The sequence below is a fragment of the Branchiostoma lanceolatum genome, chromosome 6 (assembly GCF_035083965.1).
Source record: "Branchiostoma lanceolatum isolate klBraLanc5 chromosome 6, klBraLanc5.hap2, whole genome shotgun sequence".
NCBI lineage: Eukaryota > Metazoa > Chordata > Leptocardii > Amphioxiformes > Branchiostomatidae > Branchiostoma > Branchiostoma lanceolatum.
Window position 1 is genome coordinate 21,555,000 of NC_089727.1, and position 25,599 is coordinate 21,580,598.

Here is a 25,599-nt window from a genome sequence, read left to right on the forward strand (position 1 = left end):
CATTCACAGGCGCTGTCGCCACAATCTTCTGCTATATTTTACATACACCAAGCTTCCTCTATCCTCCAGGAGGGAGAAAAATGGCTACAGGGAGAACAAAAACTCAAGTTGTTATCGTCGGAGCAGGTTTGAGCGGTAAGAACAATATTATTTGGCTAGAGCAATGAAATTATTTTAGGAGGTGTGTCTTGCTTTGTAACGTTCTTCGTGAGGCCAAAGAGGTAATCGCAAAATTCTGAAGTTGCTGACTGCCTTTTTTTGTATCATCCTTGGTCTAATGTTATATTTCTAATGTGAATGTCTTGGAACTATTTTCTAACCTACAAAATCAACAACAAAAAAATCATTCATGCCTTTAATTTCATCAAGTTCACTTTTACAACGCAAAGGACAGATATTATCAAAGATCAAATTTGTGTTTCTTTAGACATTGTAGGTCACATTTCCAGACTTGGTATAAAACTCTTTAACAGTTTTGTCGGACAATGTGTTACACACTCGCACAATGATTCACAACATAAAATACCATTGCAACACTATCATTCGCAGGAATGTTACTTTGGTTACTTATTACTTGTAACAGTAGGGCATTTACATACGTGCTGCTTGTTTTGACTTGTCTATCTATCAATATCATTGTATACACATGATATACATCACTTAACATCACTGATATTTTGCCTGTGTGACTTGAGTTGTCTCAAATCATAAACAGAGGAGGGGTTCCGGCATGTTTTGACGCACCCCCCGCTGACTGCCTATTCATATGGTCGACTGATGGGTCAACGACCTCTGTTGACCGCGTGCCCGGATGATTGCATCATAATGTACATATCTATTGAATACTTGACCAAAAAATGTATAATATCCTTCACAAATAAAAGACATAACTATGATTAAGTATTTACTTTAAATTTGATCAAACTACCCAAGTCGTTGCTGAATTTATGAAGAACGGGACAAACATGATGTGTCATTTACATTAAATGGGGTTTGAACGGACCAAAAAAAAAGACAAAGTAGAAAGCCCGACCAAAATGCCTTAAAACATGTCAAAAACCTGCCGAAACCCCTCCTCTGCTTGGAGCTTGCAAATCATCATTTTTTTTTGGAGGGGGGGGGGGGTCTGCCATATATAATAATGCTTTGTCACAAAATTTACTGAGAATCTCCCCCATTTAATCATGCAGCAATAATGCAATGTAGACATATACACTAGATTATTTCGATGTCAAACTTCAAGTGGTTCAAACGTTTTGAACATTTTTGTTCTCGACATTTTTGTCGGCAAAAAAACAACAACAAAAGCAACTACAACTGGTGAGCCAAGTTCAAACGTTCAGTTCTTGAATTTTGTTTGCATTCGAGCAGTCATGTGGGTTGAGGTCAGCAAAAGCCTTCAATAGGGGGACAGTTCATTACAGGTTTGCATAGCAAAACCTTTGTTGGATCCGTTGGCATGTGTGGTGGTCGCCACCTTGAATTGTGACGTCACAGGGTAGCCATACCATTTTTTTGGGAGGGGTGTTTTTTGGAGCCGCTAGCGCTCTCACTATTTTTAACAAATCGGCACACAACTATCACACATTCAACTCAAGTAAAAAGAGAAAAACAACAATTCATTCATATTCATAAACAGACCCCGTAATTTTCACTTGTCATTCTGAATGGAGTTTAAACTGTAAATGCCAACACAATAAATTGGACTTACCCAAATTTTCGACTGATCAGCTCCAGTCTTTGTCAAGGAGTTTGAGATGAGGTTTGTCCTTGACAAAGACTGGAGCTGATCAGTCGAAAATTTGGGTAAGTCCAATTTATTGTGTTGGCATTTACAGTTTAAACTCCATTCAGACCCCGTAATTTCTATACTAACAGAGGAAACCTGAAGGATATGTAGCACAAATACTTAACTCTAGTTTTGTATGTAACTTGGGACTGAATAAAAACTGTAGTCTATCCATCCTTACCCTATCAGCTACACGGTCTTTTCTTTCCCTTTGCAGATAGGCACAAAAGTGACACGTTAGCTATAATAGGGATGCATACTGTATATTAAAAAAGAGATCTTCATACTGGGCTCTGTATTTATAAACTTGATAGGCTTTGCGGAGGAAAATCAGCAGCTATTACATATTTATGATACTATAGCTACAATACTGTAAATGTAGATTGAAATGCTTGCGGTGGTTTTATGTTCGCGGTTTTCGCGGCGACCGCGCACTTTAAACCATCACGAACATTCTTGTCCAACACTGTAGCGGAATGTGACTATAGTGATGCCGCAAACTTAAAACCACCGCGAACACTACATTTTTGCCTTTTTTCGCAAAATGAAGACCAGGCGAACTTAAATTCATTTACAGTAATGATACATTACCTGTTTTTAAATTGATATTAAGATAAACATATTTTTTGTTAGATTTGCCTTTCTTCCACAAAAGGCAATGGAGGGCTGCTATTACATACTTTTATCCATGCATCATTTTTTTATCATTGATAATGGCATACAGTACATTTATGTGTCATCCTCTAGGCTTGAGTGCTGCAAAAGTCTTGCACGAACATGGTGTGGAATCTATCGTGTTGGAAGCGCAGGATCGAGTCGGTGGACGCACCCACACCATGAAGGTATTAATCCTATCCAGACTAGGCTTTTTTGGGATATCTGGGAGGGGGGGGGGGGGATGGGGGCTCATTCGGCACCCCCCTCATAATTTCTGAACGGTATGATGTATCCTTCCCAAATATGTAGGGAGTGATGGTCATGTAAAGTTTTATACCTTTTAGAACTTTGGTGACGTTATGACGTAATATGACGTAATTCTGACGTGATTGGTGTGATCTTATTAGCTGAATAGGGAATTCCCGTAATATCTAAAGGTATTAAACAAAATGGTATGTATTATTGATTTTAAGGTATACCAAGACATACTTTGACGTCAAAATGACGTCATTAAATGACGTCACGCGTTGTTAGCGACCCCTTGGGATCCGCCATCTTGGATCGGCCATTTTGAAATTTTCAAAAATACTTTTTTTCCACTTATGACCCCAAAAAACACTAAAAATAGACTAAAAACGTTGATCTAATGTTTCTGGTAAAGAAAATGCCACGTAGTGACGATTTTGAAGGCGAAAAAGCCTGTTGATACCGAAAATAGTGTAATGGTCCGCCATCTTGGATTTTGACCGATTACGTCATCAAATTAGCATAAATTATGAATATAAATTCATGAAAGTTACATCTTATTACATATGATGCTACACATGTAGGAAAACTAGTGTGGTTGAGCAGGAAAACCTAAGAAATATCATTGTTTTAAAAAAAATCAGTGATTTTTTGCATAAAATGCCTTACAGAAACCCGTTGCCATGGCAACACGAAAAATGATTAACTTATACAATTATCATAATATTGTTGCCAACTAAATTTTAGGAAAAGTCACTGAGTTTGGTAGTCCTAGAGTATGTCGTTCGGCAGTTGTACGATGTCAAAGTTGGCGCGGGCACTTTTAGCCCCCCCCCCCCCCCCCAGTCTGGATAAGGTTAATGATTGTTTATTGGTCAGAACTTAGCCGTGCAATGGCAGTCAGTGCTGAATTGATGCAGGGTTTACAATCACATGATACACAACAGACACATATTTGCTCCACACTTGCACTTGGAACTGTTGCAAGGGTCTTGGCGGCTACCATTCGGCGCCAGCAGGTGACCCCAATACGACCTTCCCCAACCGAAGTCAGGTACCCATTTACAGCTGGTTGGAGTGAGGAAAGTCGTTTTAAGTGCCTTTCCCACGGGCACAACATCGGGGCATATCGGGGTTTCGAACCCGGTCCTCTCAGTTCTACTATTGCGGCATTGCAGCACTGTCTTATTGCAATTTATCTTTGAAAAAGAAAAGGAAAGAATGTGCAGTCTTTCCTTGCTTGTTGAAGAAAAATCTGTATCATTGCAATGTCACTTTTGATTTTCAAAACTTGTTAAACTTCCACAACCCAACTACCTGGAGCAAGTGGGAGGTCACATGTTAAATTTTATCTTACCCCCTCTGTCTGATTCCTTTTGAACTGCAGGGCCCAGGTTTTGGGTATGTTGATATGGGTGGAGCCTACATTGGTCCTACCCAGAACCACATACTGAAGCTAGTGAAAGAGTTGGGAATACAGACGTACAAGGTCAACACAGAGGGCACGTCTGCTGTTTTGAGAAAGGTGAGTGTGTGTGTTTGTTTGTTTGTTTGTATTGGTGTGTGTCCTTAGTTTTATTTTCAATATTTGTAGAGTTACAGAATGTAAAGCGAAAGATGGCTTTCCTGAGAGCCTTCTTTTCAGCCAAATTGACCCCAAGAAATGTAAAACAGCAACCTTCAAGCATTCTTTTTTCTCAAGAATTGTCCGAATATAGAATGCCCTCCTAACAGAAATCTGACACCTCAGGCTAATTCCGAACTCTTCAACCAAAACGCTTTAAGCAATCCGTTTCAGAACATTATACAACTCTTCTGACGACACACTTCGACATCCACAATATAAATTTATGTACACGGACTAACTCCTGCTATTGCTGTATGATATAGTCAACCCGTCTCCTTTCACATCTTGTCATTACCATCATTATTGTCATTCTTTGTAATCATATTATTATGTTATTGTATGTTTTGTGATATGAGTTATGATATGGTATTTCTTAAATAGTTTTTAATTTTACTCTGGAGGTGTTGTCCATGTAAAGGATGTATGATCCTGTTTCCAACACCTTAAAAATATGATGTAACCGGAAACTGTCAGGATGGGAAGGTTGGCTTTGCCTGGGCCAACGTGGGCCCAATAGGCTGGCAGGAGAATGCGTACTATTGTACATTCACCAATTTCACACTTCCCAGAATGCAGTTTGCTGGGTACGGGAACGGATATACGTCAGATTCTCTCTAGGCGCTACCAGTTTCTCGTAGCGTGTGAAACAAAGGAGGAAACAGCTTAACCTTGAGTAGGAGGACGGTAAAACACATGAACTTATGAGTTGCCCGGCAAATATGGTGGGGATGTGAATTTGACAAGCTTTGTGGACAAAGGTATTTTTCTGGGTGACTAGCCAACACGCCGCCACTTTTGTTTTTTAGTTGGTTTCGCCCGATGACCTCATACATGTAGGTAACAACTCGTGTTCCGTCTGCAACGTTTGTTCTTTGTTGTCAGAAAGTGCCGTCTCTGAGTTGTGCTCTGTGTTCTACACGGTGATAACCTATTTCCTGTGCTCACGGGCCATCACGTTTCGTGGTTTCAAACGCTACGAGAAAGTAGTAGCGCCTAGAGAGAATCTGACGTATATCCGTTTCCGTACCCAGCAAACTGCATTCTGGGAAGTGTGAAATTTGTGAATACTACACTTTTTTTTATTAGTAGCAGGTAAGTAAGCAAGTGAGATTCCGATTTCCTCACAGTTTCTGAAATACTATACATGCTATCTGATTTTATCTGTGTATAAGTCAGGTACGTTGTTGTTTGTATACTAAATGTGACATCATAAGGAAGTTCAGATTTATGATGGAATACTTATAAGGAAAGGTTACTGTTTGAAAGGTCAGATCAGATAGATTTGTCACAAGATAGAAGAAAAAGACTATATCAGAAGTTGTCCTGTATTTCTATATGTTAAACTAAAATTTCATCAATTTCAGGGGGAGCAGTTCACAATTGATTCGGAATATGGTATGACCAATCTTGTGGGTATGCTGGACGAGCAGCATATGTACAGAACCATAGACAGGATGGGTGCTGAGGTAAGTGTCCTCTTCGGTCGGTTGTTCTAGTAACATAATATTCAGCTACGCCCCTGAAGCATTTTCAAAAACGAGTGGGGAAGACAGCAAAGTTATAAGCATCTGCAGTTTCCACAGTACTGTAGATTCATTTATTTTCACGGGAGTTCTATTGTTCAGTAGTGATGCATTGATGATGATGACGATGATGATGATGATGATGATGATGATGATGAAGATGATGATGATGATGGTCAACTTTATTCTGTAGCTCAGGTCACGCGGTGTAGAAACAACTTCAGGCTGCATTCAGTCTTTCTTGATTTCTTTTCACTGTGTTTTTTTTCCTGCAAGCTGTCGTAGCTCATTGAGTTTCTTTGCAGTTTTTAGGTTCCCCTTTGTTTTTGAGGTCTGTTGTCAGGACAGTATGTTTGTGCAATGTATTCCTTTCCTGGTCTTGTTACACTCCACTGTGGCAAATTCTAATGCCTTTTGATGTGGACTGATGTATTGGAAAGTAGTGCTGCGTACCTAGACGTAACATCAGGTACAGGTACAGGTACAGGTACCGGTACAGAGGTTTAGGTACAGGTCCGGACCTGTACCTGTAGCTGAACAATTTGAAAAAATTAACTTGTGTTCTTCTGAGCTTTTACAATAATGACAGAAACATCAATAAACTGTTTTCAACTTGTCAGTATTCTTATTCAAAGAACATATAACTAGGTTTCCTACCGCCAAACTGCCTTTGCCTTGCTATCAAAAATCCCGGCCTCAGCAGAATGATCTGTTGCATATTAGTTACGCTGTTCCAAGGTGTCACTTTGGTCTAGTTTAGTGTCGTATGAGGCCATGAGGTAAGGAGATCAGTCATAAAATAAGCACATACTTGGTGTAAATTTATATCCCTTGTCCTGACTGACTTCACACGCGCCTTCGACCACGTGCACCACTTGACTGCAGTCGCGAAACTCCTCGACCTAGGCGTTAGGCGCTCCATAATCCCCTGGGTGTGCGCCTTTCTGTCAAACAGACAACAGCGCGTAAAATAGCAGCAAGTCTTGTCAGAGTGGGAGACGCTTACTTGTGGAGTTCCGCAGGGAACAAAGTTGGGACCACTTGTGTTCCTTACACTCATCAATGATGCGTCTCCGGTGAGTGAAGATTCAGCCGAGGCTTGGAAGTACGTGGATGATATGTCCCTGTCGGAGGCGAGACCCGTTACGCATGATTCCACGCTACAAACTGACGTCGATAGTCTCATACATTGGACTGAGGACAACCACATGCAACTTAAATCGTCCAAGTGTATGGTAATGCTGATTTGATTCATGCGGAGCCCCCCTCCCCCACCTGTACTGACTATTAAAACATCAACACTTCAAGTCGTACAGTTCGCTAAGATCCTGGGGGTAATATTCCAAGCGAACCTGAAATGGGACGCCCACGTCAACATGATGGTCAACAAGGGGAGCCGCAGACTGTACTTGTTGCGGGTACTTAAGAGACATGGCCTTGACACTACAGACTTGACACTAGTCTTCGTTGGCTTTATACGGCCAACTCTGGAATATGCATCCCCTTTGTGGCACCAAGGTATTACTAATGTCCAATCTCGAGCGATTGAGAATGTACAAAGAAGAGCTTGTCGTATAATTCTCGGCCCCAACTTTTTTAGCTACAGCATGTCACTGAATCAATTGTCACTGCCATCTCTAAGTTTGCTACCTCCTTGTTAGGCTCCACGACGTTCACCAATTGGTTGCCTCCAAACCGTGTGAATCTCCATGGCAAGAACCTTAGGTCTAAATACCAGTTAACGCAATTCAAATGTAGAACCGGTAGGTATAGAAAGACTACACTACCGTACCTGGTTGACCTTCTCAATAACAAAGCATTACAGATAAGCACTAAGTAAGTATATATTTTAAATTGAGTCTTGTTAATTAAGATATGTGATGGTTTATTGTATGTATATCTGTGTGCTTTTAAACTAATTGTAAGACATACTTCAGTTCAGCCAATAGGCTGCCTTTGTATGTAGTGTCATGGGACGACAATGATAAACCATTCATATATCAGTACAGTACCGGTACTTCATGATCCGGTATTTTGGACCTGTACCTAATTAGTTTTTACGGTACAGTACCGGTACTGGGTACAGTACCGGTACCCAGTACCGGTACGCAGCACTAGTAGTGATGCATTGATGATGAGGATCAACTGTATTCCTCAGCTCAGCTCAATTACAGGCTGCATTCAGTCGTTCTTAATTTCTGTTCACTGTGTCTTTTTTTCCTGCAAGCTGTCGTAGCTCTTTGAGTTTCTTTGCAGTTTTTAGGTTTCCCTTTGTTTCTGAGGTCTGTTGTCAGGACAGTATGTTTATGCAATGTCTTCCTTTCCTTGTTACACTCCACTGTGGCAAATTCTAATGCCTTTTGATGTGGACTGATGTATTGGAAAGGCATATTCACGAGTTTGCGGTGGAGAATGGAAATAAAACTACCAGAGACATTTCAAGATTTGGATTTGCTGATTATTCACTTTTTTCTGGCTGATTCCATGTGTTTGTTTATTGGTGGCTTTGATATTCAGCTCTTGTTAGAAACATTATGAAATAATTAGTCATTCATTCGTTCATTCATTCGTCCTTTTGCTCATTCATTCATTCTTTCATTAATTCATCTGAGGGTTAGGTCTTTAGGTCGTGTGGCGTAACGGCAGGATTTTCAGGGGTCCCGGGTTCGAATCCCCTGACGCCACTGATCTTTAGCCTGTATTTTTATCTCCATGAAAAATGGAGATATAGTTTTGGGTGTATCTGTCTGTCTGTTTGTTTGTGTTTCCGCACCACTCCAGTCAGCATAACTCAAGAGCCTCTTGATAGATTACAATGATATTTGGTATGTGGGCAGGTGTTGGGAAGCCGAAATTCAGGGTCGATTTTGGGCCCCCTGGTATGTGACCTTGGTACTGCAGCAGAACTTCAATTTTTGTATCTTTTGACCTGGACGTGCTGTGGTCTTGATTTCTGGGTGGCAGATAGCTTGTGATGTAAAAAAGAAGTGGTGTAGGTTTGGGCCCCCTAGCAGCTTCCTCTGGAACTGCAGGGGCGTTTTTTTTTAAAATCTTCTGAGGAGATTAACTGAACAAAGGAACAACGGATTTCCATGATATTTAGTATGCAGGTAGCTTAGATAGAGATATACACAATGAAGTGCAAATTATGCTAATTAGGACTTAATCTGCATAGCTAATGAGGAAAATCTATATTTGCAGTGTTTTCCATTATCAGACTCGAATCGTATGTAGTTTATGGAGAGTGGATCATCAACAGATACCAATTATGCAAATTAATTCCTAATTTGTATAATTAATGCAAAAACACCATATCTCATCTTATTGGAAAATAATAGGACTGTCAATATGAAATTTAGTATGCAGGTAGCTTAGACAGAGATAAACATAATGAAGTATACATTATGCTAATAGGGACTTTATTTGCTTAGCTAATGAGAAAAATCTATATTTGCAGTGTTTTCAATTATCAGACTCAAATACATGTAACATATGTAGTTTATGGAAAGTGGAGCATCAACAGATACCAATTATGCAAATAAATTCCTAATTTGAATAATTTACGCAAAAACACCATAATTCATCTGATTGAAAAATTATAGGACTGTCAATATTGCAACATGTGTAAGTTAGATAAAGGTGTTCATGATCAAGCATATATTATGTAAATGTGTAAGTCATTTGTATGAATAGAATTGTTCATGGAGATATGAGGTCGTGGAACTCTTGCTACACAAGCTCTCGGCCGGAGGTTACTGACCCCCCAGCCCAAGGCTAGGGGGATGGCGGTTACAGGACCGGCTGGCCATTAGGAGCGCGATTCGTCAGGCTACATTGATCTTGTGTCCTTTGGAAAAAAGACACTTGACACGACTGTCCCCACTCCACCCATGTGTAAAAAAACAGGTACATTATGCGTGCGGGTCACGACATCAGCAATAGCTGCCTGTGTATTGCAATTCCAATAAAATCTAACAAACTCATTCACCCATTCATATGTTCATTCCTGCATCCTCAGATCCCAGTTGAAGCACCCTGGAAGGCTCCCCATGCTGAAGAATGGGACAGATTAACCATGAAGGATGTGTTTGACAAACTGTTATGGACTGAGTAAGTAAAAACTAAATGTAGTTGTCATCTTTTAAGTAAACATGTAGAGTATGAGCACATCAATGGTAAGTTGAACAATGCTTTTAGTCCTCAATATCTAAATTCAAGTGTTGTCTAAAGCTTTTAGTGGATTTGTGAACAAAAGGAATTCTATTTTGGACAAATATAGAATACAACACGGGGTATTCCGTACCACCCGAGGTACCAGCCTGACCGCGGGTAGGATCGCCCGACGGCCGTAGGGATCCGACGCCCGGGAGGGCCCTGACCGAGGGTGATGCGGAATACACCGTGTTATATTTCATTTATGTCATACCCACTCGACAAAACACACAATTTAATGCGGAATGCGCCAGAAGTTGATGGAGTTTTGTGTACCCTCGAACGCAAAACTGTAACAACATCGATTGCAACCTCGGAATCAGGCATTCGAATTTTCGACGGCGCACTCGTAATGCATTCTAAATATTCTATGGAAGCCCGTGTGATACAACTTAAAACCCCGTGTGATACGGAAAGTTATCACACGGTCCGGAACACCCACGGTGCGAAAAGGGATATTTAAGCAAAGTTTCCGAAATACGTATCAAGACCTTAAACACGGCAAAATATTTCGGGAAGCTTTCAGATTCCATTAAGGTAACTGAAAGAAAAATCTAACCTTTCCGGACGATTTAGGCATGTGTAAATGTGACTTAAAATACCGGGTATATTTACGTATGTTTTACATGTGTATTTAAAGATGCCGTACAGATAAGATTGTATGTGCCAGAACGTTTTCGGAACTGCTGTACTTTCCTTTTCATAACAGTAGTACAGTTTTATGCTATAACTGAAAACATCGTGTTTCTCTATAAAGTTTTATATTTTTATCACACTTCCCGCGGCTCAGACAGACACAGCGATCTTTTATTTTCGATGGCTTCTCAAAAAACATACATCTTTCCTACTTCTTTAAAATGAATAACATTAGCCTAGTAAGACCTCAAAGTCCCGTTTTCCTATAGGAAAAGTTTTGTTTCAATGTTTTATTTTTCATTGTGAAGTTTTTCCTGTATAACTGTCGAAAAGTATTTCTCTAAATTAGGTGCCGTCTTGTAAACACTTACATGGGCGCGACTGTGTACAGAAATTTTAGTCGATATTGTTTCAAAGGCTTCTATCAAAACAAACGGCATCTTTCCTACTCTTATACACAACATATACAACAAGCGGCCGAGACCTTGCTCCCTAAGCTTATATGACCCGTTTACCTATAGAAAATGTTGCGTTTTAAACAAACGACATCTTTCCTACTTCTATTAACAACATATACAACAAGCGGCCGAGACCTTGCTCCCTAAGCTTATATGACCCGTTTACCTATTGAAAATGTTGCGTTTTAAACAAACGGCATCTTTCCTACTTCTATAAACATCATATACAACAAGCGGCCGAGACCTTGCTCCCTAAGCTTATATGACCCGTTTACCTATAGAAAATGTTGCGTTTTAAACAAACGACATCTTTCCTACTTCTATTAACAACATATACAACAAGCGGCCGAGACCTTGCTCCCTAAGCTTATATGACCCGTTTACCTATTGAAAATGTTGCGTTTTAAACAAACGGCATCTTTCCTACTTCTATAAACATCATATACAACAAGCGGCCGAGACCTTGCTCCCTAAGCTTATATGACCCGTTTACCTATTGAAAATGTTGCGTTTTAAACAAACGGCATCTTTCCTACTTCTATAAACAACATATAAAACAAGCGGCCGACACCTTGCCCCCTAAGCTTATATGACCCGTTTACCTATAGGAAATGTTGCGTTCTAATGTTATTTCTTCATTGTAAAAAGAAAATCATTTCTCTATATTAGGTGCCGTCTTGTTCACACTTACATGGGTGCGACTGGGTAAAGAAATCTTAGTCGATGTGTTTTAAAAGGCTTCTTCAAAAACAAACGGTATCTAAACTACTTCTATGAACAACATATTTATTCGCTGTATCAAGTTCCGTGTTCTTTAAAAAGCCTTCGCGTGCACATATGTGACAAATGTAACTGGGCGGGTGGGCAACAGTCCTTACATCGTATAATACCGGAGAGATCCCAATTGTATGTTTCCTAGGCTTTGAGTGGTTTCTCTTTGTTTTGTAACTGTCGCTCCAAATGGTTGTGAGGAATGGTTTCATTTGCAAGCGCAGTCTTTTTTAATTTATTTACTGTTAATCTAGGATCTAGCTGCGAATAAGCCGTTACCCAAGATAAGATAATGATCAGCGCCCCCACCACCAGTATCTCCAGCTGTGTACCATGTGACAGGGCATTACCCAATGACAGACAAGTGGGATTTTCGAATTTTACCGGATGTGCGAAAGGAATCAAGTTGTTATTCCGGCTGGAGTCTGTTCGAGGAGAAGTACTGCATTTACTTTTGTTCGAGACTCTGCTTTTACCACGGTTCTTGGGACATCGATCCGGCGACGGAATGAACGCAAGACTAGGACATGGATATAATTCTGTACAAGCTGATGGGCTCTGTCAGATGGGATGGAGAGCCGATTTGAGCAAGAACACGGCACAGAACGGGGAATTGACGACCGCATTGTATCATTCTGACAGGGAGAACCTCCTTTGTTCTGCCATGTAAGTTGACCAAGCTTCGCGTCCTTTACAGCACGAGTCATAACGTCTTTGCTTTAACGGTTGGAGTCACAGCGGATCTTAACTCTTGCGGTGGCCAGATTGAACAGTGTACTCTTTTAACCTGACCCTCGGCGTGTTACTCGACACTGGAATCGGAACTGTTGACTCGGATACCGGCACAGAATCGCGAGGGCAGATTGCACACCCACTGTGATTGTCGACATCAACATCAAATGCAAGTTCAGAATAAAAGACGATGAGGCCACAATGACACATAGTAGGTATAATTCGACCCCTATGCAAAATGCGGAAAGTTTTTAACACCATCAACCTGCTAAAAGACAACTTAAAACTCGGCATATGCACCTTATAGTCATCTAAATATACACTTATACGAGTCGTAAAAATGCTTCAAGAAGGAAAATACGGCAGCTTTAAACACGTCTCAATGGTGTTTTACCAAGAATTTATGACAAGTTTAAGCAGCTAAGATGGCATTTATTCATACCTTAAAACCATCTCAATACACTCGTATATGAATCTTAAAAAGGCTTCAAGAAGAAATAAACGTAAATTTTAAATACGTTTTAAGAGTGTCTTAAAAAGTATTTAGGACAACTTTAAGCAGCTGAAAGGCAACTGTAAACCGGAAGATACGGAGATATCCGCACCTTTTGATAATATTTACACACACGTAAAGGGGTCATAACGATGTTGAAAGAAAAGAAAACGTCATCTTTACATAAAATTTAAACGTTTTTTAATCATTATTTACGATATCTTTATACTGCTTAAAGGCTACGTGAAAAACGGAAATTACGAATGTATCCGCACCTTTTGTTCATCTTTACAAACGCGTATATTAGTCGTAATGATGCTTAAAGAAGATAAAAAACGTCATATTTACATGAAACATAAACGTTTTTTAATCATTTTTTACGATATCTTTAAACTGCTTAAAGGCTACGTGAAAAAGGAAATTACGGATGTGTCCGCACCTTTTGTTCATCTTTACACACACGTATATTAGTCGTAATGATGCTTAAAGAAGAAAAAAACGTCATATTTACATTAAATATAAACGTTTTTTAATCATTATTTACGATATCTTTAGACTGCTTAAAGGCTACGTGAAAAACTGAAATTACGGATGTATCCGCGCCCAAGGAAAGACCACGTAACGACGATCTTTACGTACCCGTACAAGAGGCGTATAGATGCGTAAATAAGGAAAATACGTCGACGTTAAGTACTGTTAAAGCATCCGTAAATATTGTTTTTCGTGCCGTGACCCATATCGAACGTTTTCGCGGGCAAGGTATGACATAAAAGCTGTTCTGTACCGCCTGTGTTCCCAGCTCCGTGCGTAGGTTTGCGGACATGTTCGTGCACCTAAACGTGACGTCAGAACCACACGAAGTCTCAGCGCTTTGGTTCCTGTGGTACATCAAGCAGTGCGGAGGTGAGGTTATAGCGACTACGTACACATCTTTGTTTGTGGCATTGATAATGGTCTATTGGTCAGAAATTTCCCGTGCAATGGCAGCTAGTGCTGAATTGCTGCATGGTTTACAATCACATAATACACAACAGATACATATTTGCTCCACACTTGCATTTTGTGGAACTGTCGCAAGGGTCTGGGCGGCTGCCATTCAACACCAGCATGTAACCTCAATATGACATTCCCCAACCGAAATCAGGTACCCATTCACACCTGGGTGGAGTAATGAAAGTCGTGTAAAAACTAAACCTCAGGGCATACAAGTGGTTTCGAACCCGGGACCTCTCGGTTCTTGGCGAAACACCCTACCGATTGCGCCTTACGATGCCAAACAACAACTTTGCTTGTGGCATTGCATTGCTGATTGGCTAGGATAGCTGTCACAAAATCGAAAGGTCACAGGTTTGATTTCTGGCATTCCTGGCTAGAAACTGCGTCCTTGGAAAAGGTACTTTACACAGCTTACATTACTTTACTCAAGGGTAGAATGGGTACCCGACTTTGGTTGGGGTGGTAAAAGGACGTTGAAAGATTAACTATGGCCTCAAAGGCTATGGGATACTTGCTTTTACCAATTTAAGATTCATTATGTTGCAAGAAAAAAATGAAGGAAAACGATATCGATCAGTAACTTCACTTAGGCATGAAACTGAAATGATCGAATTTTATCCATTCTTTCATGAATATATTCCACACAATAAGCAACAATTTCCACTCTTTAAGCTTAAGAATGTGCTTTCACATTTTTATTCAGGAATAGCTATTCCAACATAAACGTGGACCCTTTGATTGGAAATATGAGAATGTACGATGTAACACAAAGGAGATTTTGAATTGTACAAATATGTGAGTTATTTGAATGACAGACAAAAACACCCTTCTTTATTACTCCCATTTCAAATGGAGTAGCCCTTGCTTGTCAATCATTTCTTTATTGTTAAGTGTCTTGAACTGGTGCTGCGTACAGGTACTATGTATCGGGACTGTACCGTAACAATCGATTAGGAACCGATCCAAAATACCGCCGCCGGATCATGAAGTACCGGTGCTGTACGGATATAGGTTTACAGCAAGTATGTGCTTAATTTGTGACTGATCTCCTGACCTCATGCAACACCAAACGTGACCAAAGTGATACCAACAGCGTAATTAAAATACAGCAGATCATTCAGGCAGACCGGGAGTTTTCATAGCAAGGCCAATGGAGTTTGGCGGTATAGGAAACCTGGTATATTCTTTGAATAAAGATACTGACAAGTTGAAAACAGTTTATTTATGTTTCTGTCATTATTTAAGATGTTCAGAAGAACAAATGTTAATTTTTCAAATTGTTCAGGTACAGGTCCGGACCTGTACTTAACCTTTGTACCGGTACATGTACTTTCACCTGATGTTACGTTAAGGTACGCAGCACTATCTTGAACTGTTTTACTTCTGACCTTACTTTACTCTCCCTTGTTCTTTAGGAGTGAAGAGGATACTTTCTGTTGATAATGGTGGACAGGTGAGATTGGACTATATTGCCCCCTACCTACATATTTCAGTACTACAGTGTTAACCTCTGAAAAATACGCCCAAAGTGTTTCATGACATTCCAATACTGTATCAGAAGCTTAATATTCAAAACAATACATTTGTTTTAGCTCATTGTCTTATTGATGTTTGTTGGTTCTAAACAAAAATATATGAACATTACATTCACAACTGTAGAAAAATGGTCACACATTTCATTAACATTTTCCGTAAATGATTATGGCAATTTCAAAAAGAGTACGGAGACCTCATATCTCCTTGAACTATCCTGTTTATGCAAATGACTTACACATTTACATATGCTTGGTCATGAATACCTTTAGCTAACTTAACTTTCACATGTCGCAATATTGACAGTCCTATCATCTACCACTTAAATGAATTATGGCGCTTTTGCATTAATTATGCAAATAATTTATTTGCAGGATTGGTATTGGTTGATGCTCCACTTGCCACAAATTACATATGTTACATGTATTTGAGTCTTATAATGGAAAACACTGGTAATATAGATTTTCCTCATTAGTTATGCAAATAAAGTCCTAATAAGCATAATTTGCACTTCATCATGTACAGCTCTGTCTAAGCTACCTGCATACTAAATATCATTAAAATCCAGCTTTCCTTTAAGTTATTCTCCTTAGAACATTTTCACAATAACGCCCCTGCAGTTCCAGAGCAAGCTCCTGGGGGGCGCAAACCTACACCACTTTTCCATTACATCAAAAGCTATCAGCCAACATAACATCACGACCAGAGAACGTCGAGGTCAAATGGAAGTTCTGCTGCAGTACTAAGGTCACATACCGGGGGGCCCAAAATTGACTGTAAAATTCGGCTTCCCATCACCTCTTCGCGCACTAAATATCATTGTAATCCATCAAAACGTTCTTGAGTTATGCTGACTATAGTAGTCGGTAAACACAAACACGCAGACACCAAAAACTATATCTCCAGTTTTCATGGAGATAACAATCAATACCAAGAAGTGTGCTTTACCAGTTCGACTTCACTTTGAATCTTCATTTTAATCATCTTCATTAAAATCAATAATTGTTGTTTTAGGAGAGGAAGTTGGTGGGTGGAACGGAGCAGGTCAGTGTGCGGCTGGCCGAGTTGCTAGGCAACAGGGTGACGCTGAACAGCCCCGTCTCCAAGGTTACGCAAACCGAGACGGGGGTAACCATTGATACGCTGAGTGGCGACAGTTATCAGGTAACAGTAGCCATGAGTTTATTGGTCACCTGTATGTTGACATCTTGGTACAAAGTCACAAAACCCTGTCCTTAGTGCTGTAAGGCTTTCCAGTACTTTATACATGTACTAGTAAGATAGATGACCAACAACAGCCTAGATTCGACCTCCAGAGTCAAAAGCATAGAAGCAAAGTCACTAACAATTTGACCACACTATTAGGGATCTCTTAGGAAATTTAGGATCAGTAAAAACATTGCTTTGTAGTCTTTGGCTAGTATAGGTAAACTCAGCAAAAAAAAATGTTGATGAATTAAAGGAAAATTAGCTAAATTTCAAAAGTGGCACACAAATGGGTATGTTATCTTATTGCTTTTCAAGGGAGAACCCTGTATATATAGAATACAACACGGTGCATTCCGTATAGCCCGAGGTTCCGGCCCGACCGTGGGTCATATCACCCAAAGGCCGGAGGGCGATGCGACCCGCGGGAGGGCCGGGACCAAGGGTGATGCGGAATACACGGTGTTGTATTTTATTCATGTCATACAAACCCGAAAGAAAACATACATTTCAATGCAAAATGCGCCTGAAGTTGAGAGAGTTTCCTCTGACAAAGAAATCGTAACAACATCGTTTCCAACCTCCGAATCCGGTATTCAAATTTTCGACAGCGGCGCAACCGGCGCACTCGAAATGCATACTAAATATTCTATGGAAGCCCGTGTGATACAAATTTGAACCCCGTGTGTTACGAAAAATTATCACACGGTCCGGAACACCTGTATCGAGCGTTTTCGCGGCCCAGGTATGACATGACATGACATGGAATTCCTTCCCTTTGGCAAGTACCTTTGACATCGTTGTGTTCATTGATTGTGGTTTATTTCCAGGCGGAGTACTCTATTATAGCCATCCCCCCACCCCTGCAAGTCAGAGTGTCCTTCAGCCCCAGCCTCCCCCCTGTGAGGAACCAGATGATCCAGCGTATGCCCATGGGTTCCGTCATCAAGATCATGACGTGCTATGAGAAGGCGTACTGGACAGAGAAGGGTATAACGTTACCATGTTTTATTTCATGCTGTATACTTATGCTGTCTTTTGTGCTTATGTTTATCTATCCTTAAGTTATTGTCGTCTTAGCTCTGTAGTAAATATACCAGTCCATTTTTCTTTAGAAATGGAGTTTGGCACAGCCCTACAAAACTATATAATTGACGTGGCCTCGCGGTGCGCAGGGGCAGGGTGGTTGGCCCTAGAACCCAGAGATACTAAGTTTGGATTCGGGGTTCCCTGATTTGTCCCGTTGACGTTGTGCCCTTAGGTTAGGGACGTCCCTCAGATAGGACGTTAAATGGAGGTCCCGTGTTTGAGGAGAGCCACACCTCGAGCACGTTAAAGAACCCACCGCACTTATCGAAAAGATTACGGGTCCTTCGTGGTGTGAGTGGTGTGAAACCTACAGTCCTATGGCCGCACATGGGGCAATTGTCGTATTGAGGTCACCTGAGTTAGCGCCGAATGGCAGCCGCTCCAGACCCTTGCGATTTAGCCCCGCCAAATGTGCGCTCCTCGCAATAGACCGATCCTGTCGAACACCATATCGAACGAATAGAAGACCCATAGAGCCCCCTGTTCTATTCAGAACACCTCCGTCAAAAACAGCGTTGGCGGGGCAGAAATGGCACGTGTAAAGCAGGGTACGTATATCTGGGACAGGTTTTCAACTGTATTGGTTGAATGCATGCTCAGAACAAAAACGAATTTAAAAAGAAAATAGATCGGGCGCTCAAGGAGAAGAAGCTTGTACCACATGCTGACTACTACAAAGTCCGCTAGCGCAGAGTTTCGTCTCTTCAGTTACTGGTGTGTGAAACTGGCTAACTTGAAAGTGAACAGGGAAGTAAAAGGATGCATTTTAATTCTTAGTTACTAAATACCATGCAGCTGTTATGCATGCAGTCAATACAGTGGGAACCCTGTCACAGAAATACAAACCCTGTTTTACACGTGCATCGGCTGCTTGTCAGAAACTGGGCGCTGATGCCCACCGACAAGGGAAAGCTATGCGGCGCATACCGCTTTAACATTGACCGAAAACATTACGCTCTCACCGCAACTACATCTACTCCCTCCTTAAACAACTCTACCCGGTGGATACAACCTGCAACAAAGAATACATAGTATTCTTATTTGGCCCGCTCTGAAAGGGTTTCAGTGCCACAAAAGCTAAACCGAAGTCAGTGGCATTATTTTCAAACTAGCCGCGGCGGCCATGTTTGGTCCGTCAAACCCTGTTTTTGACGGAGGTGTTCGAATCGAACAGGGGGCGTGGCTTTGAGATCGGTCTATTCAGCCCCTGCGAAGAGAGAGTAGTCAGCCTACCAAATATGCTGAAATTCTGAAAGATGTCGGTCCATTCAATGCTGAAAGATGTGACATGGGATATAATTATCTTGTACCCTCTACTTCCAGGTATGTCGGGGATGGCTATTATTGAAGATGATGACTGTCCTGTAGAGTTTACCATGGATGACACCAAGCCTGATGGGTCCCATCCTGCCATCATTGGGTGAGTGCCTGAGTGCACAGAATATACAGTCAGTATTTCATGACAAATTCATAAGTGTAGTTTACTTTAAGTTTGACGCATTGGAAATGTGTGAAGAATATCTACATAAGTCCGAACTGCGTGGGATACTCCTGCAAAAAAAAAACTCCCCCCATATGTTGATCACGTGAAATCTTGCAGTCAACCAATCAGAGTACATGTTTTCATGACGCAAACCAATCAGCGCTTAGAACATGCGGTAAACATGAGTAAACAAAGATGGCTGCCCAGCCTTCGCCGCTACATTTTACGTGAAATTGCGCCGTAAAACACGATTCATCTACACTACATGAGTAGAATTTTCACGTGAAAAGAATTTAAAGAATATATTCTCCACCGAATACGACCACAAATAACGGCAAATCGCGGCAAATCACAGCGTAAAGGCTCAAATGTTCGGGAAAAAATCTTGCTTTTCTTACGTTTCGCTGACTTTCGTCGCGTCGTTTGAGCCTTGAAAAACAGGTTTTTGATGAGATAAACGTATGTCAAAGGTACCGATATCGACTGTTTGAAAGCAGAACAATAGCAAGAAACAAAAGAGTGCGATTGTCGAACGGTAGACGGCGTCCCCGCTCCCGAAATTACAATACAAACCCACAATTTAGCCTATAGTTTTGGGTCATTTTACGATAAAATCTGACAAGATTCTATACAATACCCCGAACTTTACGATTATGGACGATACAGTTATACATTGTTTTTACCATTGAGTGGATGGTAAATGGTTTGGTGTTTGGGAATTCTATACAGAAATACGAAATATACAGAAAAAAGGTTTTCAAATAATTGGAATCTACTGTGATATTTGCTTGTGAGAATTGTTATTTCATTTTATAACATTTTATCTGCTAAAGTTTTATATTGTTATGACTAACAGGTATTGTTCATATTTGTTGCTGCATTTGATGTCATGTTGTGGTGAACACCAACAAGTAACTGGCATGATATGCTTGCCTACAGACAGTTTTACTTCATTCTGAAACAAGTTTTAACTGCAATTTCAAACACAAGAATTGGACTTACCCAAATTTTCGACTGTACGACGACACCAGTCTTTGTCAAGGAGTGAGCTATCCCCCGCTGGGATGACGTCACGTTATGCAGATAGCACACGTACACGTGACTACGTGAGGAGTGGATCATAAGTAGCGGGAAGTCTGTGGCGCCCACCGTCTCTGTTGAGAGATGGTTGTAGGGCGCTGATGTAAATAACTGCATATGATCCACTGCTCACGGAGTCACGTGCACGCGTGCTACCTGCATAACATGACGTCATCCCAGCGGTGGATCGCTCACTCCTTGACATAGACTGGTGTACACTGGTGTACACTCCTTGACAAAGACTGGTGTTGTACAGTCAAAAATTTGGGTAAGTTCAATTTTTGTGTTGAAAACTACAGTTAAAACATGTTTCAGAATGATTTCTACCAACACCGATTGACTTTCAAGCTAATTTTAATTCATTTTGTCTATTTCTGTTTGAAACTATAGATTTGTTCTTGCCGACAAAGCCAGGAGGTACTCAAGCTACAGTGAGGATAAAAGGTACCTTATTTTCCGATTTTCACTTCAAGTTGTTACTTGTTTCTTTAGCAAAAAGTCAATGTTTTCACTGGCTCAGTTTGTTTGTGAACACAGTAGATAAGCACAGAAAGTCATAAACTTACGTCTCATCATATATAGGCATTAGATGATCAGCATGCATAATCTAGGTGTCATATTTTCATATGTATGGATTTCTGTCCAATTTATTTGCAGGAGGGACCTGATATGCCAAAGTTACGCCAAAACATTTGGCCTGAAGGAACTTCTGCATGTGAGAATAAGACCTTTATTTTTATGCGTATCACTTATATTTACACTGTAGCTCATTTTTGTTCCCACCTTTACTCATTGTTTTGGAGCCGTTGCTAATGTTTTATTTTCGTGAACTTTGTTTCTTCTCTTGTTTGTATTATGTGTTGTTCATTTTGTGAAATGCAATAATAAATTAAAGAAAAAAAGAAGAATGAGACCTTAAACTTCTGTTGTGCTTTTGATACTTGACAGCTTTTTGTGCCTTCCTCTCGTTGAAAATTAAACATTGTTTGAAAAATGTGCACCCTAGATTTGCTTCTGTTGACTGTTGTTTCCAGCCCACCTGTTACGTAGAGAAGAACTGGATGGAGGAGCCATATTCAGGAGGATGTTACGGGACAGCGCTGCCCCCTGGCGTACTCACGCAGTTCGGCAGGTCCGGCCTGAATTGTGTTACGTGCGCAGTGTCAAATGATTAATTTCATTACAGCTTTGCGTAGCAAAACCTTTGTTGGATCCGTTGCCATGTGTGCTGGCCGCTATCTTGAATGGTGACGTCACAGGGTCGCCATACCCTTTTATTGGGAGGGGTGTTTTTTGGGTCGCTAGCGTTCCCTCTATTTTTAACAAATTGGCACACAACTATCACACATTCAACTCAAATAAAAAGAAAAAAATTCAATACCAATTCATACCTATAAAAAGACCCCGTAATCGCAAAACTAACATAGCAAGCCTAAAGTAGATATAACACAAATACTTAACTCTAGTTCAATGTAGAGTCTGCTGGGCTCAATTTCATGTAGAAGAGAAAAGGAGCTTTTCGTTAGTCTCTGCCAGACTAACCACGCCGGCTATAGGGAGAACATTTGCCGGGGGACTTTGGCAATCTCCGTAGCCGAATCCCTTCGTACAATTGACTCTATTTTGGCCAATTTCTACTATTTTCCCAGCGACCCGCGGAGGCAGGTAGACCCTAGCTTTTCGTAGTGTTTAAAGTTTATAGTTGATGCAATCCTGGAGTGCAGGTGTTGAATACAAGGGAAATGCATATTTGCCGGGTATAACCTTGAAAATAAATCCACTGCAAACATTGCAAGATGCACAGTAGATAAGAGGGATGTACCAAAAAGGCAACAAATTAGTACCATATTATGCAATCTTAAAACACATTAGAAGTTTCAAAGAGCCAATCAAATTCAAAGGACACTGCCAAGTGTCAATAAATTAAAATAATTCTACTTGAAGGAACCAGACATCTTAATTGACATGACATTGTGCTTGTTAAACATTTCGTTCTTATATATGTCTTCACTGTCCTGTATAGACAGTGAACCCACTATATTGTAAATACAAATTGTTTTAAGTGTTTGATTAAACTGCATGGAATGATACTTGCTTTAAACCAAGAACCATTTCAATCAGTTCAATAAACCATCGAGGTTTCGTACATAGTAATCTAAAATTTTCCGTTGCTTTCGTTTACAGGATAGTGAGAGAGCCGTTTGGCAGGGTGTTCTTTGCTGGAACAGAGACGGCCACCCATTGGTCAGGTTACATGGAGGGGGCGGTACAGGCAGGGGAGAGGGCAGCGAGGGAGGTGAGTGGGGAATCTTCCTAAATTCATCCCTAGCAGGACCCCAATGTTGTGCCCGTTTGAAAGGCACTCGCTTTGGTTAGGGACGTCCTTTCAGAAGGGTTATAAAGCCCGAGGTCTCTTGTTTAAGGAAAGCAACATCTCGTCCAAGTTTAACGGTGCACAACACAGTTATTCCGCGACCAGCATCTGTGGTAGTGCGTGACAAAAAAAGTGACGAAATGGTTTCGAGGGTCATGGGTTTGAAGTCACATTTCTCATAATGTGCTTTAAACTGACATTAGATACTAAAAAGGCTGAAAAGCGTACGGATTGGTGTGTTTTTGATGGAAATTTAGTTTCGATCTGAGCCTTACTTCCGGATAGCCATCGACGTTGATAGTAAAGTGTCTCTACGCCCGTTATTAAACTTTGTAGCGTTCTGTGGGTGGTGTTGCTATGCCTCGCATGGATGATTAAAGAAATCCAAGTACTAGAATTTTCTTTATAATTGGCTCGAAAAACTCAGTTGGTCTTGTAGCGGAAGGCATATGCTTTCATTCCATACACAGTTGATTTACTTAAGAAAGGTTCCCCGGAAGAGACGGTACCTAGACTAGAGGGTTTGCAGTCCCGAAATCAAACCCCAAATAAACTGGGGTGTGCTCCCTTATGAACTTACCTCACTTGCTGAAAAGTGTAGGGGCCCAACCCAATGTGACTAGATTAAACCGCACAGATCCAGTGGCATCTTGTACTCTCTACACTGGTGTGTTATGCCTAAGGCCACATCAAGTAAATTTTATGGATGACATCCTCTGTAGACTCAAACTTTAGTGCGCACGGATGAAAAAAAAAACAAGGCGGGCAAAAACACAAGATTTCCACATTTTCAAACTTGAATACCATAAAGCATGTAAGAAGAATTGAAGCCATGAAACAAGGTATTACAACCAACACGTCTTTTATCCCGGCATTCAATTAAACAGTAAGTAACACTAAGTTTAGATCCGGGTTTGCATAGCACATGAAGGACGCAGAGACAAGGTTTCCCGTGCACTGGGCACTGGAGTCATGCGGCAGACTGATTGTGACAAAAACATTCTGGCTCTGTTGACTTCGAAATCACCATTCATACATGTGCAAATATCTTTTTACGGCATCTAGAACGTTTTTGCAATGAAAATGATAGACTTTTGAAACATATTGCCCCGTTTCCGGTATATTGACCATTGCCAAAGGGTAAAAAATTGTTGTTTTTTATTTCAAAAACAGGCGAAAATTAATGCGCGCGCTGATTTCATGCATAAGATTTACTTGCTGTATCCTAAAGGTGGTTTATTACGGGTTATGTAAATCAAGATGACTAGGGTCATCATGTTATAGTATAGTATCTGTTATGGTTCACAATAGATATAGCCACATATCATTCCTTTTCAGCTTGGTGTGTATACGTTTATGTCACAGAATTTGTCTCTTTCAGATCCTCCATGCAATGGGCAAAATTGACTCAGACCAAGTTTGGCAAAATGCTCCTCAGTCAGAGGTACGGTGAATTCTACTTTGTAGTTTTATTAACAAAAGATATTCAATAAAAAGCAATCAATAGATAGCTTTGAGTAAAACCTTTTAAGAATGTAACGTTACAGTAGGTTTTGTTGCAGCAAATGCATTGGTGTTTTGACGTCAAGACTATAGCTTTGAATCTATGTCTTAGAGTTGACCACCACAGACAACTTTTTATGCATAACAAATCTTTGAAGGTTCTTTTATTCACAACCAAGTATTTTACAAGAGCCCACGTTTCGACGACTGCATGTCTGTCATCTTCATCAGGGCAATACTGACTAGTTCTCAGTGCAATGAAGCTAGGAGTTACTGCTAACAATGTCGTCCAAAACGTAAAGTATTGTTACATCAAAAGATACTGTTTAGCCACAATGTCACGGAAGAAGATGACAGACAGTCGTCGAAACGTTGGCTCTTGTAAAATACTTGTTTGTAAATAAAAGAACCTTGCTCTTCAGTCATTCGCCAACCTGATGAAATTATGCACGAACAAGTCTTCGATTTTCCTTATCAGGAGGTACCAGCTGTTCCATTTGTTGACTCCTTCGTGGAGACCTATTCTCCCTCCATTTCTGGGTTATTGAGCTTCATCGGACTGACAGCAGTCGTGGGCTTGGCTGTCGGGGCCAGCTTCATCTTATACAACCAATAAGCACCGTTATAGTCTATTCAGTGTAATACGACGGCGAGTCAATAAGTTTTGCAAGTGACTTCATAACAAGCTATATTTTAAAATCAAACAAGTTTGGCACAAATGTAAAGGCATACTCGTCTTGAGATTGACATATGTCAGTTTGGTTTTCACCTTTTCATGAGCGACTGAGTTGATCTTAAGCTGACTGTTAGATACTAGGTTCTTATAACCAAAGTCATCACAAGCACATCGGTAAGTTGGGAGAGCTCAGTTTATTCTGCTTGTTTTCCAGGACTCTCGACTCTGAGTGCCCTCTGCCCTCTGGGCTGTACCGCTTCCCCAAAGGGGTCATAGTGGGTTCACCACATGCCTTCCCACTTTAAGAAGGTTTACGGGGTCAATCTGATGATACATGTGGGTCCACTAGGCTGCTACTTACTACAAGTTACTACTAAAGCTAGTTTACAACATGACTAAACAGGTTTAAAAGGTCCTGGACTGAACTGAACAAAAGGTTCACTATAACTAGTAACTGACTTATATGTCCCAAGCCCTGCTGAGGCCGTCCGCGTTACCGTTTTGGACGCCTTTTT

The 25,599-nt window shown here is 40.7% G+C and overlaps 1 protein-coding gene across 1 annotated transcript; it reads left to right on the forward strand.

Moving 5' to 3' along the window:
- The first annotated feature begins 2,511 nt into the window (after positions 1 to 2,511).
- On the forward strand, positions 2,512 to 25,060 carry LOC136437024 (amine oxidase [flavin-containing]-like). Its single transcript, XM_066431451.1, has 15 exons — positions 2,512 to 2,631; positions 4,080 to 4,217; positions 5,684 to 5,785; positions 9,861 to 9,952; positions 13,944 to 14,047; positions 15,556 to 15,593; positions 16,688 to 16,837; positions 17,710 to 17,869; positions 19,292 to 19,388; positions 20,922 to 20,975; positions 21,189 to 21,246; positions 21,566 to 21,663; positions 22,716 to 22,827; positions 24,287 to 24,349; positions 24,887 to 25,060. The coding sequence occupies exons 1-15, from the start codon at positions 2,521 to 2,523 to the stop codon at positions 25,022 to 25,024; spliced, it is 1,515 nt and encodes a 504-aa protein (XP_066287548.1). The 5' UTR covers positions 2,512 to 2,520; the 3' UTR covers positions 25,025 to 25,060.
- Positions 25,061 to 25,599: the final 539 nt, after the last annotated feature.